The sequence below is a fragment of the Drosophila elegans genome, unplaced genomic scaffold, assembly GCF_018152505.1.
Source record: "Drosophila elegans isolate 14027-0461.03 unplaced genomic scaffold, ASM1815250v1 contig_149, whole genome shotgun sequence".
Taxonomy (NCBI): Eukaryota; Metazoa; Arthropoda; class Insecta; order Diptera; family Drosophilidae; genus Drosophila; species Drosophila elegans.
In genome coordinates, this window is record NW_024545513.1 from 1,538,636 (window position 1) to 1,557,226 (window position 18,591).

At 34.7% G+C, this 18,591-nt stretch overlaps 1 protein-coding gene across 2 annotated transcripts in view; it reads right to left on the minus strand.

The window, feature by feature from the left end:
* The window catches only part of LOC108137245 (low-density lipoprotein receptor-related protein 2), a 163,300-nt gene that overhangs the window by 20,705 nt on the left and 124,004 nt on the right, over positions 1–18,591 (minus strand). For both annotated transcript variants that reach the window (XM_017258827.2, XM_041710579.1), the window contains exons 3-4: positions 10,550–10,720; positions 9,804–9,935 (exon numbers count right to left, since the gene is read on the minus strand). In XM_017258827.2, coding sequence (XP_017114316.1) covers positions 9,804–9,935; positions 10,550–10,720 — 303 coding nt within the window. The remainder of the gene's footprint in view (positions 1–9,803; positions 9,936–10,549; positions 10,721–18,591) is intronic.

Sequence of the window (18,591 nt, forward strand, 5' to 3'; positions counted from 1 at the left end):
GAAATGAATACGTTTCTTCATGTTTAGGATAATATTAATATTTTTCAAAAAGTTTTACCCCTCAATTATTATTTTTATCTGCATTTTGATTTGCCAACATGCAAGTAAACCTATTACACATTTAGTTGGTATGTTTTTGGGGTTTCAGCCACCCTATTGCTTGACATTTTGATAAGCAGCCCCAATATAATAATCTGTACATGACTGCAGTCAATTAGGGATAATTTTGGGTGCCCTCCCATTGTGATTAATTGCATTTGCATTGGGAGCCAAGCTCTTGACCCATCATCCAAAGAAGATTTGAACTGAACTGAATGGCTCCATGGGGTTTCCCTGGATTCACAGCCACTGTCCAACAGACAGAAGCTGCTTCTCGGCTCATCAGTTCCATGCTCTGTGCCATACATGTATTTTAAAGGGATGGCCTTAAAAATGGCAGACCAAAACTATTTGTGCTGCCAAAGACATTAAATTTTGATGCCAGACATGCGAGGGGAGAATGGCTGGGCACGCATGGCGTATACATAATGCATGGCCGGCCGCTGTACGAATGTCGGGCGTGATTGTCTGTCCGCTCGACCCGTCCGTCTGACCGTCCATCTGACCGTCCATCTCCCCCGGATTGTGCACTTGAGTTGTGTGTGTCGGCAGGCAGAAGTGCTATAAATTATCGAGTAGTTGGTTGCCGTACCCTCCTCCCCGAAAGCCACACAAAAATGGGATGCCTACCAGTAAAAGAAATGGCTACGAGAAATAAGTACCCCTTGCTTTAAGAAATTCCCTGCTTAAAATTAAAAATAATCTTGTAAAAACCTTATTTATTTCAATTTAAATTTGCCAAAACATGCATTTTTTTGTATTTTATCGTTATTTTTTTTTAAGTTTGCAAAACAGTTACAACAAAAATGACATAGAAGAGGTATACTAAAAAAGTATTAGGCTTATTTATTTATGATCTTCAGAAATGAAACTATTTTAATTTTATATTAAAAAACAATCATAATTAATAATAGATTTTTTCAGCCTGATGGCTTTTCAATATTAATGCATTTAATTATGATTATATACGATTGTATTGTAAATGTGGCCAAGCCCGAATCTCAATGTGTACAGGGTATCAAGCGGATGCGAAAGGGTGTGTAGGTCTGTCAAGGGTTCGGTTAACAAGAAAGAGGTAGCAGGAAGAGTCGTGCATTTGAATGACTAAATTAGAGCAACTGCTGGCGAATCGGGTCTTTAAGAAGATGATATATGTGCCTTTTGACATGGGCATATGTGTATGGACATTAGGGTGAACCGGTGGCATGATTAAAAAAATACAACTTTTTTTTACTTTTTACTTTTTTTTTAGGAAATCACTGATTTTTCGTACGAAAATCAGGATTTTCGGGTGGTACAACAAACTTAGCACTTTTATAATATAAACAATATTGTCAACATTTTTTTTCGTTTGATTTGATTGAATTGTTATGACTTAAACTCTAAATTTGATTTGTTAATGAAAGAAAAAGTTCTTAAAAAAGTATAATTTTGAATTTATTTTTATTTTATGTTTTTGGTTTATTAGTTTCTTTAGGTTCCGACTTCATATTTTTTTGCTTTGCGGATGCCCCGCCCCGTTGATCTATGCCCGTACCCCCCCTCTCTGGACATCATAAACTTGGCAACGAGTATTTTATGCATGTCACCCGCTCCTTGAGTCGCATTCCCATCACCATTCCCAGTTCCAATTCCCCCCGATTAACTGCCGGAACATTAGCGACGAACTGGGGCCACGGGACCCCAACAGGACCCCAACAGGAGCCCAACGGGAGCATCCGAGTGTGGCAGGGCAAACTTAATTAGTGCAAGTTAAACAAGCCAAGTTGTATAAATATTCCCCGACAGCGCAAAACTTTCTCCAAGCAAAACAATGGAATGCGTATCCTGCGCCCTGCGTCTGTGTAAGTCTGTATAAGTGTCCCTGTCTGTGAGTGTCCTGGATGTGTGTGTGTGTGAGTGCAGGTAAGAGCGGTACAGAAAAAAAAAGTATAAAACATACACTTAACAGGTGTGTGAGGTGGATTTAGTTTACTTTAAATGCTTAAAACTCTCTCCTCCATTATGAATTAAGCTATTTTTCTATTGGGATTTTAAAGCTATTTAATTTAAGTTTTTTTTTTACATTTTAAAACTTTTTAATAGTTGAAGTTTCCAAATGCAGCTTATTACATTAAAGTAATTTACATCAACTGACTTATTTTATGTATACAATCAAGGTTTTTTTTTAATTACGCATACGCCTAGTTGGACAGCTTTTCTTTCTTCCTAATTTTTTTTTATTCTATTGCTAATTATTTTACATTTTGAAACTGTATATTAGTTGACGCTTCAGCTAAAGTAAACTAATTTACAACAACTCACTAACTATATAAATACAGCCAAGGCCTTTTTTTGTAAATTACGCATACGCCTAGTTAGACAGCTTCTCATTCCTTCTCAATTTATTTCTTATAATTAAATTAAAATTACTAACAATTTTATTAAAACTATGTGATAGTCCCTAAAATATATATATTTTTTTAATATGTGTAAGTATCGTTGTGACATGTCATATTTTGTAAATGAATTTAGTTGTGTAACTATCTATTTTGTTTGCTCCCTGCAGCTTTTTCTATTGACAAAGTAGCGGAAGCGAAACTTTGTGCACTCAAACTCCGGTGATCATAAAAATGTGTCACGCACTCCGGTAGTTCATTTCTCCCATTTCCCCCAGACTTTCTCCCATTTCCCCCATACTTTCTCCTCTTTCTCCCCATCTATAAAGCATTCCTTTTACCCGGACTCTCTGACATTAACATGTTCCCATTGCTAATCTGCTTCGACCCCTTGCAATTTGGGGGCGTGGCTGGCCAAAAGATTTACGCCAAACAATTTGTTACAAATTCGTTAGATGTCTCGTTTTCCCCCCTCGTTTCCGCACTTTTGCATTGCATTAGAGGCAAATCATAATGACAAACGAGGGGCGTGGCCAGTTGTGCGATTTTGCAGATGCAGTTTTGCGCTTTAAAAAGTATTTGGTCCCTTAAATGGGCAGGATGATATAATACTTAAATTTATTTAACTCTTTATAGCATTTAACATACAAAATTACATAATTTTAAAATACAATATTTTTGAACTTTTTGAATAACAAAATCTTAATTTAATGTATCTTAACAATTCTTTAAGCAGATTTCAATCTGGCAAATATATGTTTTTAAAAGTTGAGTTAAGAATTACACCTTAAAAAACTTGAATTAAGTAAATTTAAAAAACAAGTAGTTTTGAATGAAATATGAATTTTAAACAAGAAAGAAAGCAAACTTCGGCAAGCCGAAGTTCATATACCCTTGCAGCTATCGCAAGAATTAAATATTTTTGAAAACATTAAAATTATGATTTACTTGCGTATATGTTTAAAAACATTGAAGCTATGACGATTTGCAGCTTAATTATTTGATTGTTCTTTTATATTTTTATTACTTGTATGGGAGCTATATGATATAGTCGTCCGATTTTGATGAAACTTAAACCATAATTCTGAAATATTTAACCATTGCTTTATGTCGAAGAACAAAACAAAAAATTAAAAAACAGCAAAGTTATAATTTTTTTCAATTATTTTTCCGATTGTTCCTATGGGAGCTATATGCTATAGTCGTCCGATTTTGATGAAACTTAAACCATAATTCTGAAATATTTAACCATTGCTTTATGTCGAAGAACAAAACAAAAAATTAAAAAACAGCAAAGTTATAATTTTTTTCAATTATTTTTCCGATTGTTCCTATGGGAGCTATATGATATAGTCGTCCGATTTTGATGAAACTTAAACCATAATTCTGAAATATTTAACCATTGCTTTATGTCGAAGAACAAAACAAAAAATTAAAAAACAGCAAAGTTATAATTTTTTTCAATTTTTTTTCCGATTGTTCCTATGGGAGCTATATGCTATAGTCGTCCGATTTTGATGAAATTTTAACCATAATTCAGAAATATTTAACCATTGCTTTATGTCGAAGAACAAAACAAAAAATTAAAAAACAGCAAAGTTATAATTTTTTTTCAATTATTTTTCCGATTGTTCCTATGGGAGCTATATGCTATAGTCGTCCGATCCGGCTCGTTCCGACTTATATACTACCTGCAATAGAAAGACAACTTTTGGGAAAGTTTCATGCAGATAGCTTTAAAACTGAGAGACTAGTTTGCATATAAACGGACGGACAGACGGACAGACGGACGGACAGACGGACAGACGGACGGACAGACGGACATGGCTAGATCGACTCTACTAGTAATGCTGATCAAGAATATACTTTATAGGGTCGGAAACGTCTCCTTCACTGCGTTGCAAACTTCTGACTGAAATTATAATACCCTCTGCAAGGGTATAAAAAGGTAAAAAGCATTTGGTTCATAAAATGGACATGACGATAAAAATATCTAAATATATCTTTCTCTATATAGCATTTAATATTATATTAAAAATGTTTGTCATTTCGACATTATATTATTATTACCAATTTTATTCTAGCTCGATATAGCAATTAATATTAAATAAAAAATTTAATTCTCGGTTATTTCAACGTTACATTTTTCATTACAAATTCCCACCAATTATTCCTACTTTTCACACTTCCCTCTTAACTTAATTTTTCACTCGCTTCCGTTTGGCTGCAAAACTTTTGGCCCTAAACTTTAATCAAAAGCCGAGAAGGAGTTTTGCTGCATTGTTTTTGGCACTTTTGAAAAACAACAACACCCAGCCAGCCATCAAACTCTCTTTGAGTTTTTCGTTTTCCATTTTTTTGTTTTTCATTTTAACCAAACACTTTCTAATTGGGTTCTCTGGTTCTTTTGCTCGCTGTTTTCTCAGCATTAACTTTTATTGCAAGCCAAGACTTTTATGCGTGTACCAAAACTTGGGTGTTTTTTTTTTTGGTTTTGAGGGGTGTGGTGGGGCCGAAAGGGGTTGTGTAATTACGCGCGACAAGTGCCACTCCCCCTCCCGAACCCCGAACCCCGGAACCACCGCCCCTACAGTCGCGTCACGTTTAGCTGCAGTCAAATAAACGTCAGCTGCAATTGTCGCCACTCAGAGAAACTCAGAGAAACTCAGAGAAAACGCGAAAACTTTAGAGAAAGGGGGGAGAAAGCAGGAGAAAGGGCGAAGCGATGTTGACAGTTTATGAGACAGTCAGCGGTGCCCAAGAACTTGGCTTTTAAGCCACCAAAATATGGAATATTTAAATACAGAAAGGGAAATATATAACAATATACGGCCTTATAATGTAAAAAATACTATTATAATCAATTATCTTAAGTATTTATAGAAAATAATTTAGACATTTTTGGGATAAAGCTCACTTAACTTTTAATCACATACAAAATATAAAACAAAAGCTCATCTAGAGACACTTTTAGACTTTTGCACTATCTTTTAATGAAATTATCCTATATATCTTAAATTAAGGCCACATGCCCCAACAAACCTTCAATCACTTCAACTGAGAAATTTAAAATAAATCAAACACAAAATTTAAGAAATTATGATGGAGGAAAGTTCTAAGCAATATTTCTTTTTACTTAATTGCGGTTGTAATAAATCTTTTTTTAATTATTGCTTTGCAAAATGTTTTTCTAAAAATGCTTAAAAAATGACCTATTTAAAAACTGTAAGTAATTATAATGTAAACAAAGCTAATGCAAGATATTTTTGTAATTTAAATTAAGCTTTTTTCGTCATCACTGGATGAACAGTTAAACGAAATGGAGGCGACTATAACACTTAAGTTCTGCGGACAGGTACTGAAGTTGGATTTTCTGTGGGGTTTTCCGGGAGTTCCTGGTTACGACGATTTAAGCTCTTCGCTCTCTTTGCTTTTACGCACTTTTTACGCAGCAATATCTGCCTCATTAGATGCTGCCAGCAATTAAGAGCGAAATGCGAAATGTCCGCCTGGAAAATTCCAGTAACACATCCCCCACTCCCCTTTTTTATCCCTTAACAAGTGAGGGTGCTTCAGCCTGTGTTTATGCTTCAGTTTCAGCTTGTTGACTTGCGACCGCAACGCTGGCGAAAAAGGTAGCGAAAATAATCGGGCAAAAGTGGGCGAAAGTGAGCGGGCTAGGTCGGTGGATATATAGTAGTAACTTAAAAGTGTCTTTCACCGCAGCAGATGTCTGCTGTTTGTTCTCACGGTTATTAGTTGCATTCAGAGGTGTTCTAAGCAATGCACACAAGTCCTAAAACATTATTACACCCAGAAAATATATAAGCCATTTTAATAGTTCTAATAATTCAAACAAGCAGAGATGATATAAATATAATTCACAAAAAGTGTTTGAATAATATATAATGTGTTTTTACAATTCTTAAAGCAGATTTCAAATCTAGCAAAAAGTTGTTTTTAAAAGTTGAGTTAAAAGTTAAAAGCCGAAATAATTTTAATAAAGCACAAAAATAAAGAACAAGTAATTTTACTGAAATATAATAATTAAAAGCTTTCAAAATTATTTGAAAACAAAATGGCTTTACTTAAATTTATAAATAATAAATATTATTACAAAAATAAACATATACATTAAAATATTATTAAAAAAATATAGTTTATAGGTTTTAGTCTTAAGTCAATAATGTTTGTATTTAATTTTTTCATAGTATAATGACCAGTGCCTTAACAATAAGCATATGCTTGTAGCGCAGGGCTAAAATATTGCATAAAATTAAATTAAATCAAAGGTTTTGTTTTATTTGAAAAGTTTTTTTTAATAATGCAGCAAATTTCAAAACGCTGCTTACATTATTCAAAGTCTAAACATATAATTCGCAGGCAAACGATCTGTTTTGGGTTACAACCACATGCGATGCGAATCCCTTGATTTTAATTGCACACATCTGGGGAAATGTGTGTGAGTTTCCATCGCTATGACTACCTGACTATCCTGGGTATCTATTATCCTGGCTGTGTGTGTATGTGGCCTATCTATATGGCTCTGTTCCCATCTTCCGACATTCGCAGCCATCTATTTTCCTGCTCGCACAACACCTGAAGTAATTAAATAGTTGAAATAAGCCCGCTCTAATATTTATATGCCATAAATTAAGCAAACAAAGGCGAACGAAGGCAAACAAACACACACACAAACACACACACACACATACAGACACAGTTGAGAGGTTAGGGACTGGTGTAAGGGGGCGTGGCACATGGGAGGGGAAAGACGGTCTACTGTCACCCAGACTGAAGAAGACGACGCGTTGACACGTACGCAAAATAAATTTGCTAAGAACGCAATAAGAGTGAACATTTTGTCGCCATTTAAGCGCGATAAATTAATGTACAACAAAAGTGCGACAGGGTCAGCGCAGTGCAGAAAGAGATGGCGACAGTGTGAGAGGGAGAGAGAGAGCCTGCTTCGCTGTTCCCAGCAACGTCTTATTAAATTAAAATTAAAATGAAATTTAAACTTGATCTTGTGCCGGCAAAAGTTTCTGCGCCAAAACGGAATGACTATCTGCCCAACTCTTCTACGTTTCAGGCATCAGAGTTGCTGGGAATATTTCTAAAATAGCTAGAAAGAGTTTTACCCAATACCGATTATAAAAAAAGGGAACACATTTATTACCTAAGCAAATTGTATTTTGTTTCTATTAATGACATTATGAGTTTTACGTTAGTTTATGAGGGAACATTTTTATAGGCTTATTTATTTTAAAGTATTATATTCCATATTTTCCCTACTAAGTTATTTAAATCATTGGTGAGATTTTAAAGATTTAGTTATGTTATGTATTTTTTTAATAATCTTATTTATTTTTGAGTACTCGTTTTCATATTTTTTGGAATCAGCTTTCTTATTTTGTTATTCTTATTTATTGTTATATTATAATGTTAGCTAGGATAGACAAAGCCAAGCTGGCAGTTCTCATGTAAGCGGACAAATTGCCCTTCTAGTTTAGCTTAGGTGTGCAAGCGGGACGGCCTGCTTCGGTGCGAAAGAGAGAGGGCGAACGCAGGACAAAGTTATGTCTAGTCGTTTTCCACATTTTCCACGTTTTTCACGGAGTTTTGGAGTCTCGACGAAGTTGGAGTCGTCAAAGCTGCCAGCTGAACTTGCACAAAAGGATGCCGACTGAAGGAGGGGGAGCGGAGCGGGAAAATTCGGGGGGGAAAGCAGGAAAAGCAGAGCGGGACACTTTGAAATTGGACGCCTCAAAGATATTTAAATATTTGTTTGCTTGTCAGTGTGTGTGCGGGTGCATAAATCTTAAATAACAAGCAATAAATGCTCTACAAGTCTCGGGCACTTTTCGGCGATTTGCATTGGACATGTTGCCGTCCCGCTCTGGCCACTATCCCCCTCTCTCGCTCTCTCTCTCTCTTTGCCAGGACTCCCTTTTCTTTGGATTCTCACTCGGCAAACTTTTAATCAAAATGTGCGGCTCACAGTCTGCTGGCTGAATGCACTTGAACTTTATGCCAAAAAACAGAGGGGAAAGGCGGGAAAGTCCGGAAAAAGCGGCCGGGGAAAGCGGCAGAAGCGGGGAAAAGAGAGGCACCGATAAGTCTGAGAAAGAGATGGCTATAGGCTATAAGGCTATAAGGCTTTCCACCATACAAAGTCCAACCGAGCGAGAGCTGTTGAAAATGCATTAAATTCTTTGGCCAACGAGCAGACAACAGACTTTCGAGTTGAGGTGCTGGAAGAGCGGGCAAGTGATGGGTTAAAGGCAGGGCAACAGTGGGTTAAGAGACGGGAGTGTGGGTGGACTGCAAGCGGATTATTAAAGTCATCAGCGACGATGAATAAATGCCAAGGGCCAAACTTAAGAGGTTTTCAAAAAAAAACTCAGAAAAAGAAAACCGCATAAAATTAGTCATTGAAAAAAAAAAACACCAAACATAAATATTAATTTTAAGTTAAGAAGCTTAAAAAGATATATATTTAAGCCTTACTTTTTTGCAAAACAAAAATGTATATTTAAAACATTTCAATAGTACATTTGTAATGCCGTTTCCTTAATATTTTTATGAATATTACTACTACATTTATGTTTTAAAATGCAAGTACATTTTGGGTGTATTTCGAAACACTCGAGCTAAAGCCTCGTTCTTTGGCATTCATTTTAAGTATAGACCTACGCCAAGTGAAGATATTTTTAAGACCGCTTACTTTTCATCGCTTTTACCCCTCAACTCAACCAAAATGTACTTCATTTGCGATTCCAGCCATGAAGCTCTCAACAGAAACAACTTTGGCCGGCCATCATCAATTCCACTAGCTAAAGGGTTAACCTTTTAACCCTTTGCCCTTAACCCCCCGCTGGCCTAGGCAAAAATTTATAACCCCACATCAAATTGATCCATTTCCGTTCGCCCTGAGTTTTCCTCGCTAATTTGCGGCCTTTACCTTGGGGATCGAATGGTTTGAAAGTTCTGTAAATGTCTGTAAATATGCTGTTTATGTTTGTACGCTTGTGTAGTTTAGTTGGGAAAACAAGAACTACGGTCTTCGGTTACATCCCCGTGTTGAAATTTGCATAAATAAAATTGGCATAATAAAATGTAAACATTTTGCAAAGCAAATTGTTACGCCACCCTCTTGAAAGGATTCATCTTAGCTAACCAATATTTGCGGAGTTCACAAATTTACATTGAAAGCGAGAAAACTGTTTTGAGTTTAAATTAGCTTGTATCCCCTTTTATGGTATATTTATGTATATAGGATGTATAGAATGAGTGTATATAGTATTATATATAAATTATACTCACTGCACTGCGCCTCATCCGATTTGTCCTCACAATCTTCGATCATATCGCAGCGATAATGCGGAGGGATGCAATAGGTCTTGTTGAACACATACTGCCCGCAGTTCAGCTGCGGCGTTTCGCATTCCGGTGGAGCTGCAATAGTGAATAGAATTAGTTTAAAAGATCATCATTAAAAAATTAATAAAATGGGAGAAAAGTAAAATTTTTTACCGCCGAATATATAAACAAAAAAAAAGTATTAAAAGTATGCAACAAAGCATTAAATATAAGATTTGTTGTTGCACCTGAATAGTGACAAAAAGAAAAAATAAATAAGGTATTTCTATTATATTAAAATTTTTTTTATAAGCCCCCACAAGCATTAATATAAAAATTAGTTTTTAGAACCAGGCCCAATCATAATAACTTTGAATAAACTGAACAAAAGAAGAAAATTAAGTAAGTCTTAACTAAAATTTGTGTGTAATAATCATATCTCTATTGAATATATTAAGCGTTCAATTTATTAAATAACTGAAATTCCTGCAGAGCATAGTTGGAGTGTAATTCGATTAATTCGATTCATCGAAATGCCATTTCTTTGGTTTTTTGGCTGTCGAAATTGCACGGCCCACTTAATTACTGTCTATAATTTCGAATTTTAATTATGGTTTTTCGCGAATTTCCCCAGTAGGGTCGCTGTTTGTTGGTCTGGTTACTGGTGGTCTGGTGGACTGGTGAACTGGTTAATTGTGTCTGGTACTTACGGCATGACTGCATCTCATCCTCGCCGTCGTCACAGTCCTTCTGGTAATTGCAGACCCAGTGGTGCGAGATGCACTTGCCGTTGTTGCACCGGAACGAGTCCGTCGGACACTCGGTGTTGATGCCACTGCCACTGCCACTGCCACTCGCACTTGTGCTGCCCAAGCTGCCACCTGGAAAATGGAAAATGTTGGGGGAAATCGGAAAATTAGTACGGGCTTCTTTTTATCGAACTAATTGGCATGTGACTGCCGCTTTGTCATTCGACTTAAACGAAAGTCGGACAGAAGCTTTGATAATAACCAATGCAGTGCTAGTCAACAAACTGCCAAATGGCCACTACACTTATACAAAAAAAATAGATAAATTAGCTGAAAGGGTATTTAAATGATTGGCTAAATAGTGTGGTGATCGTTAATAAATTTTAAGTACATTTGGTTTTATTTTGAATGTGTAAAGTATTAAGTTTTCCTAAAACTCATTAAAAAAACTTTTAAATAAACGAAACATATATTAAGACTTAATAAAAAATACTTTAACATAAACGAAAGTGTTTTAAAAATACATTTAGACTTATTTTTAAGTTTTTTTTTTAGAAATATTCTCTTTTATTGGAACTAAAAAATGCTGTCCTGCTAATAAAAAGCTGAGAATGCACTTTTTTCCAGTGTTTTTAAAACGGAGCTTGGCAAAGGGAAGCTTTGGCTGCAGACAACAAAAGACTGTCATAAAATGGCAGCTGCAAGGATGCGCCTCAACTTTTGTGGCTGCCAAAGCCGCCGCGGCTAATGGCCTTGTCACACACACATTGGCAAACAGTCACACACACTGGCACACACACACACATGAGGAAAAAGTGCGGGAAAAAATGCAACAGCAGAGGCCAAGGAAAATGGAGCAGTAAAGTCAGAACGCGACCGGAAATGCTTAGCTGGGATTTCTTCTCGACGGGGAAAATGGAAGGGAAAATGGTGGAAAAATAGAATAGGGTGCACTGATAAAAAATTTTAAGAGTAAAAATAAATATCTGACTATTGAATTCGAAATGTTATTATAAATTTAATATTAAATCATATTATACCAAATTGTAATATTTTCGTATTTAAAACAACTAGAAATAGCAATAAATGAAAACCCACAGCGAAATATGTTTAAATTAGGTACAAAATATTTCAATTTACAGTGTGTTTTTTTTTTTTACAGTGTAGGGGCTAGGGGTCGACTGTTCAGTTTTTGGGGCCAGGGCGCCGACAATGTCATTTGTTTCCGGCTACGTGCACTCTGCACGTGCCCAACTTTTTGTGGCCAAAACTGGAGAAATGGAGAGGAAAGAAAGGCGGAGAAAGGCGGCGAAGAGTTCCATGTTCCCTTTATTTTGTTGGCACTTTTTTCTTCTGGTGCACCTGCTACTGCTGCAACTTACAATGCCGCATCTTCGATGCAAGTTGAAACCGAACTTCAATTAAGCCCGATTCGAAGTGAAGTTAACTGAATTGGCACAAATAACAAACTAAAGGCAATACCTGAAACTGCTCTGAAAGCGGAGTCAACAAAAAGCCCTGAAAACCTGTCAAAAGACAATAGAAACTGAGGAACAAAAAGGGCTTTCAGCATAAAAGGTATTCCAAAATAATTTCAGAAAAAACTTGTAAAACAAAAAGCTTTCATTTTAATTACATTGCTTTAATTTTAAATTGGTACACAAAGTTTGAATTGCTTGTAATCTAATGTAATGTAATCGAAATGCAAATAAAAGCTTCCATTTTAATTTCAAATTGGTCTATAAAATTTTAAATCTCTTGTAATCTAATTCTTAAATAAGTCTTTCAAATTAATATTTATACAGATTTTAAATTTTTTGTTAATCTAAACAATAATTTTGTGATTATTTAAAAGCAACTCTTAAATTTTAAATGAAAAAGGAAAAAAAATAAATGCTTTAATTTTAATTTGAATGGTTTAACTTCAATCTGGTCCATTTTCAATCGTTCAGCCATAAACAGGTTAGAAATATGAATACTCTGTTAAACCACTAAAGTTGCGGGCTGGCCTGCAGGAACACACACACACACACACACATGATCCACATCTTCCTCCGCCCACCTTTGCAATCACCCCGAATACATCATGTCTAATTATGCATCTAATTAGTGAGTGCATTCTCCGTTTGGTAATTCATGCCGAAATTATTTTTGCGCTTCCGAGCCATAATCAGAGGCAAACCGCAGACGGCAACCAGCTAAGCCCCCCTTTTCACCCACGCCCCTGTTTGCAAAAAACCCCAGCCACAACTTGTCATGCAATTCAGAGCAATTTTCGCCGCAGAACGAAAACGGAGTCGTGTTTTATCACAGCGCATAATTCACATTCACGTTTCACCAAGGATTCACATTCACCCTTTAATTGTGCGAGGTAAAACCTTTCATGGCATTATCTTACTCAACTAATAACCATATAATAATGATAACAATTATCATAATTGGGCATATGCCAACGATGGTCTGCCCAAAGTGGGGCAAAAGCAAGTAAATTAACTTCTTTTATTTGAATTTTTAAAAAAATATTTGTTATTCATTGTTTTAAATGTTGTGAACACTTGAATGTCTAAGCTATTTGGTTGTATTGTATTTATGACAATATATATATGTGCTGAATTTTAATATTAATATTAATTTGATGAACTTCAAAACTAAATATTTTATTTTTAACCAATTATATACTTTCTAACCCACCATGTTATTTTTTTGGACTTTTAAAACTATAACAATTTTTAATTAAAAATGTCAAAGCTAAAAATTGTATTTTCAACAAAATATTTACTTTGTAACACACCATGTAAATTGTTTTCGACTTTTAAAATACAAAAAATCTTAATTTAGAAATGTCGATTCTATTCTATTCTATTTTCTAACAAAATACATACTTTCTAAAGCATCATTTTACATTCTATTGCCTTTAAAAATGTTAAGAATTTTAAGTTGGAAATGTCAAAACTTAAAATTATATTTTTAACCAAAATATATACATTCCAAATCACTTTATTACATTTTTCTGTCTTTTAAAATTATAACAATTTAGAATTATAGAAATTTAGTTGTAATATTTTCAGCCTTTTAAAGTGTTAACAATTTGAAATTAGTATAGTATTTTGAACCACTGTTCACAGAGTCGTCCCGCATCTGTTTTTGGCAACTTGTCTTACTTCGTTTGTTTGCCACTTTTGTTGTGGAAAAAGCGTCTTGGAATAGTTTTTGGCTGGCAGGAAAACTATTTTGGTGTCCAAGTGGCGAAAAAACGCCTTTGATGTGCCCGCACAAAAGTTGTTTGGCATAATGACACAGGGAGGAGTTGAAGCTGACTCCCTTCCGTTCCGGATCGAATTTCCCCATGGTCCATGGTACCAAATCCAACTCCAACTCCAACTCTGGAATTTCCTGTCCTTGCCATCAGCCGCGACAACATCAAAATGCACGTTATTAAGTATTATGTGGCTGTTGTTGCTGCTTCTATTTGTTTTTATTGTTATGGGCCATGTTATGGCCATGTCCTGGTCCTTGTTTTTTGTGCCATTTTCCTGGCAACAGCAGCATCAACGGTTTTAAGAGCTTACAAAATATTTTGTAATTTTGTCACGTCTCAGCTTTGGCGACGTCACTTAAAATTACATTTAACAAAAGGCAGGCAAAGGCAAAAGCAAAAAATATCCAAACAAATATCCTTTTTTTTGGTAGGGGTAAATCAAAAATAGATGAATGCTTGGCTAGACGAAATAGATGGATGGGTTTTAGGGAATTCCCCCCGTGCCACCCAAAAAAAAACAAACAAGGCGAAATACACTTGAAGACAGTTGGAAATAGTAATGATTAAAGGTTAGGTTTGAATTTGAATTAATCATTCTTTTCTAAGCAGATTAAAAACTCTGTTAACATCAGTTTTATATTGACTTTTGAGTTGTTTAAAACTGATTCGCAATCTTCTTAAGCTCGGACAGGTAAGAACAATAGTGTTGGCCCATGGAAATTGGGCACTTTCAGCCAATCCATTGTGTTTCTCCGGTAGCATTTTAAATTTTTGATTTTCCCATCCAGCTTAGCACCAAACACAAAGTTTTTAGGCATTTCCCAGTGTACACCTGATTTTCGCCAAAACAAGCATAAATCAATGTTTAGATTTTAATGGAACAAAAAAAAAAGATTTCGAGCAAATCGGAATGGAAATAACCATTTCTGTTCTAAGTATGTCATGAATGGATAAATACTTTACTATTTTTCCACACCCTCTTACTATATAAAAAAGGTGATTTTGCAGTGAGAAAAATTGGCTATTGGTTTGGGGATATAACCTTTTAATAAAATATTAAAATGTGAGATTAGTTTAAAAGTGATTGTTTGACTTAATAAACAAAAACTTTATAATTTATAAGTTTGGATATACAATAATGTATTACAAAGTAGTGTAAGTATGTTATTCAATCTTTGAATATATTACATAGTAATGCAAACATTACGCAATCGATAAGACGACTTAATAAACGATATTTTTCTGGGTGGATCAATGCCCATGACCATGGCTTTGGTGGGATAAATTTGGAGATATACCAGACTGATGCCAACAAAAAGTGCAAGGAGCATTCGTTCTTTCGCCTGCACATCCATACATTTATTACCATGAATTTCCATTACTCACTTAAAGAGGGGAAAATCGTGGGCGGGTGGGATTGTGGGGGCGTGGCCGCAAATATGGCAGTCAGACAAACGCGTTATGGGAGCACTCTCTTTCCCTCGAAGATTCATCAATGAATTTATCAGTTTTTATAGGCAATTTATTATTTATTGATGGCTGTGCCACTGGGGGGCTTATGGAGCACGCACCCCGTATATATGTGGGTATATCCATCTGCACATAGGATGGCATACATTTGAGGGCCAGAGCCAGCCAATAACTGGCAACAGCTTTCCAAACTCCAAACGATCCTTTCCATTCCCCCCCTTCCCCTTTTGCATCACTTTTTTGGGACTTTTTGAATAATGGCATGGGGCATGTGAGGGTTTAAGGCAGTTTGGTCATGTGGAGAGTGCATTTGGCAGTCATAAAGAAAGCCAAACCGAAAAGCAGTCGTAGCCAAAGAGAATAAAATAATGGCTAGTGCAGAAAGTGCCAGACAATTCGATTTTTGAAATGCCCTAATAAAAGTATGATTAATATATTTTAACAACTAAATGTAATATATTCAAGTGAAATGCCCTTACAAAAATGTTTTATAATGCAATGCCTAATATATTTTAAAAACAATGTATTAAATGAATGAATGAAATGCCTTAAAAATAATATGATACACCTAACTGCTTATTATATTATTAAATATATTAATATATATAAAGTGGAAATTTATAGCATGAAATAGAAATAAATATATATAATATTTAGCAAAGTAAATAGCAAACAATTTTTTCATCTCATTAGAAAATAATATATGATTTATAAAAACTTTATAATAAATATATTCAAATACATATGCCAATTAAAAATGAACTACAAATCAAATATCAAACAATATGTAATAACACTTTATTGGAAAAATATTATTGAGTGTATTAAATACACTCAATTTATACAAAAACTACAAATTCATTATTTAAGTAAAAGGCAAACAATTCAATTTAATCTTATTAAAAAATAAATTGTTTATATTATTGCTTCCATTATTTTACAAAATTTATTCAATTATTTATTTAAATAAATATGTAGACTAAATAAATAGAAAAAACCTGGCAATCAGAACAGTCGTAATATTTATTATAGCAGACATGCCTTGTTAAAAAAAACACACGAAAAGAAAAATCCGAAACGCCGCAATATTGAGCCGGAAAATGGAAAACGGAAAACGGCAAAAGTAATGCGAAAGCGATGAAGCCGCGTCATAATGTCCGGCAAATTGTTGCGGCCATTTGTACCGAGGCACGTCTCAGTTTACAATGTTTGCCTTTGATTTCCATTCAGCGCATTAAAATTCCTTGGGCGGAATACGTGGGTGGGTCTTTTCCAGTGGTGGGATCGATTTCGATATTTAGCAATATTAATTTCAGTGAGTATTATTCAAAATTAAACATCTATTTTAAATTTGTTATATTAGTTTAGATAACTGATTAGCATATTTCAATATCTCTGTTGACACTTAGAGTTTAACTTGGTTATTAAAAATATGATTTCAATTTATAATATTAGTTTAGATTGCTGATTAGCTTGTTTCGATATTATACGTTGTACTTAGTTGTACAAAATCATTATAAATTGTATTTATTTTTAAGTAAATATACATCTCTTTATGGCTTTTTAAATATTTAACATTTTCAAATCGATTTCGTAATATTGGGATTAACCCATAAATTCTACCAACCAAATGGCCAAGTATCGATGACCGCAGCCGCTTAACCCTCCCATGACCAGTAATGTGATTTCGTACGTGATTTCGCAGCCTGACAGCAGATGTATGAGGGGCGCTGAAGGGCGTGGCACACGGCTCGCTCGTGATTAATTTATAATTTAAAATAAATAATTAATTGCGCTGCAGAAATGCGCCATAAAATGCATATTCCGGCATTAACTTATAAATAAATTCGTGACACTAAATCACATGACAAATTTTCCAGTATTAAATGTGATAAATTTCCAAATCCGACAACGAAATGGAAAAAATGGAAATAAATAAATATGAAACAAATGCATACGAAAAAGAGCAAGTAAACGAGCAGCATAATAATAATTTATTTCTGTGTGAGAAACATAAAAGGAAATAAATTAAATATTTATGCAGCATAACCTGGCCGGCAAACAAAGGCCAAGGAGCAAAAGAAATTAAATAAATACAAATATAAATAAGCGAATAAATAAAGCATAAAAAGGGGAAACAGACAAGGGATCCCAAAATAACAAAAATGGCCAACAACCGAATGCAACTTGGCCAAACAAAATGCGAGTAAAGCAACAACAAACAAGAAAAAAGAGGGCTTCAGCAGAGATGCCGTTAATTATGCCACCAAAGTGAGACTCTTTTTTTTAACGAGTAAATTATTATACGCTGTCATGCAAATAGTTGCAATAAAAAAGGCAAAAACCCAGACACACAGGCGCCAGAGCATGGCCATAAAAGAAAAGGGCATGCGGTGCAGTGGGATGGGCTGAGTGTGGGGGTGGGATAGGGGGGTTGAGGTTGGGGATGGCATAATTGCATGCTCGAAGCCAACCCCCAACCCACCAAATTTCGGGCTAGCCCCCAGTCCCACCCAAAAACCACACCGAAAAATGTTTATTTCCAAAACGTTACAAAATTTGTCTGTCCGTAAGGATTGGGTTAATATTACAAAAATATTTATATATATATACTATATATATATATATATAGTATTAAATATTATTATTAAACTATTTCCAAACACGTTTTAACTGATTATCATTAAATAATATGCAAAAAATTTGGAGGGGTTCTGTCTTTATAATATTTGTAACATGTTTTTCGTTTTCAGAGTAAATAGCAACACATGGCTTTAAAATAAAAAGTAAAAATTACGTTTTAGTTAATACACATTAATTAGTTTAAAAAAATTATGGCTTTTGATGTACTAAAATTCGATACACTGTATTTATATCATTATTACTTAAAAATATGTTTAGAAAAAGCTATAAAAACTTGAATTTTATTTTTTTTTTTACAGATTATGCTTACAAAAAAACAACAAAATTTTGAATTCTAATTTTTTTTTTTACAGATTTTGCTTAGAAAAAACTCTAAATACTTGAATTTTATTTTTTCATACAGTTTTTGGTTAAAAAAAAAATAAAAACATGAATTTTATTTTTTCTTACAGATTTTGGTTTGAGTTATGTTTTTATGTTATGTTTATTTTTATATTTACATTAGGAAATCACAGTTGTAGCTTATAATTTTTCGCAGTGCACAGAGTGCTCTGCCCTGGGACTCATTTGTATGCACACAGGCGGCCTATTATTTTTAGCGCTGACGTGGGCGACGGCGTCATCGCCGACC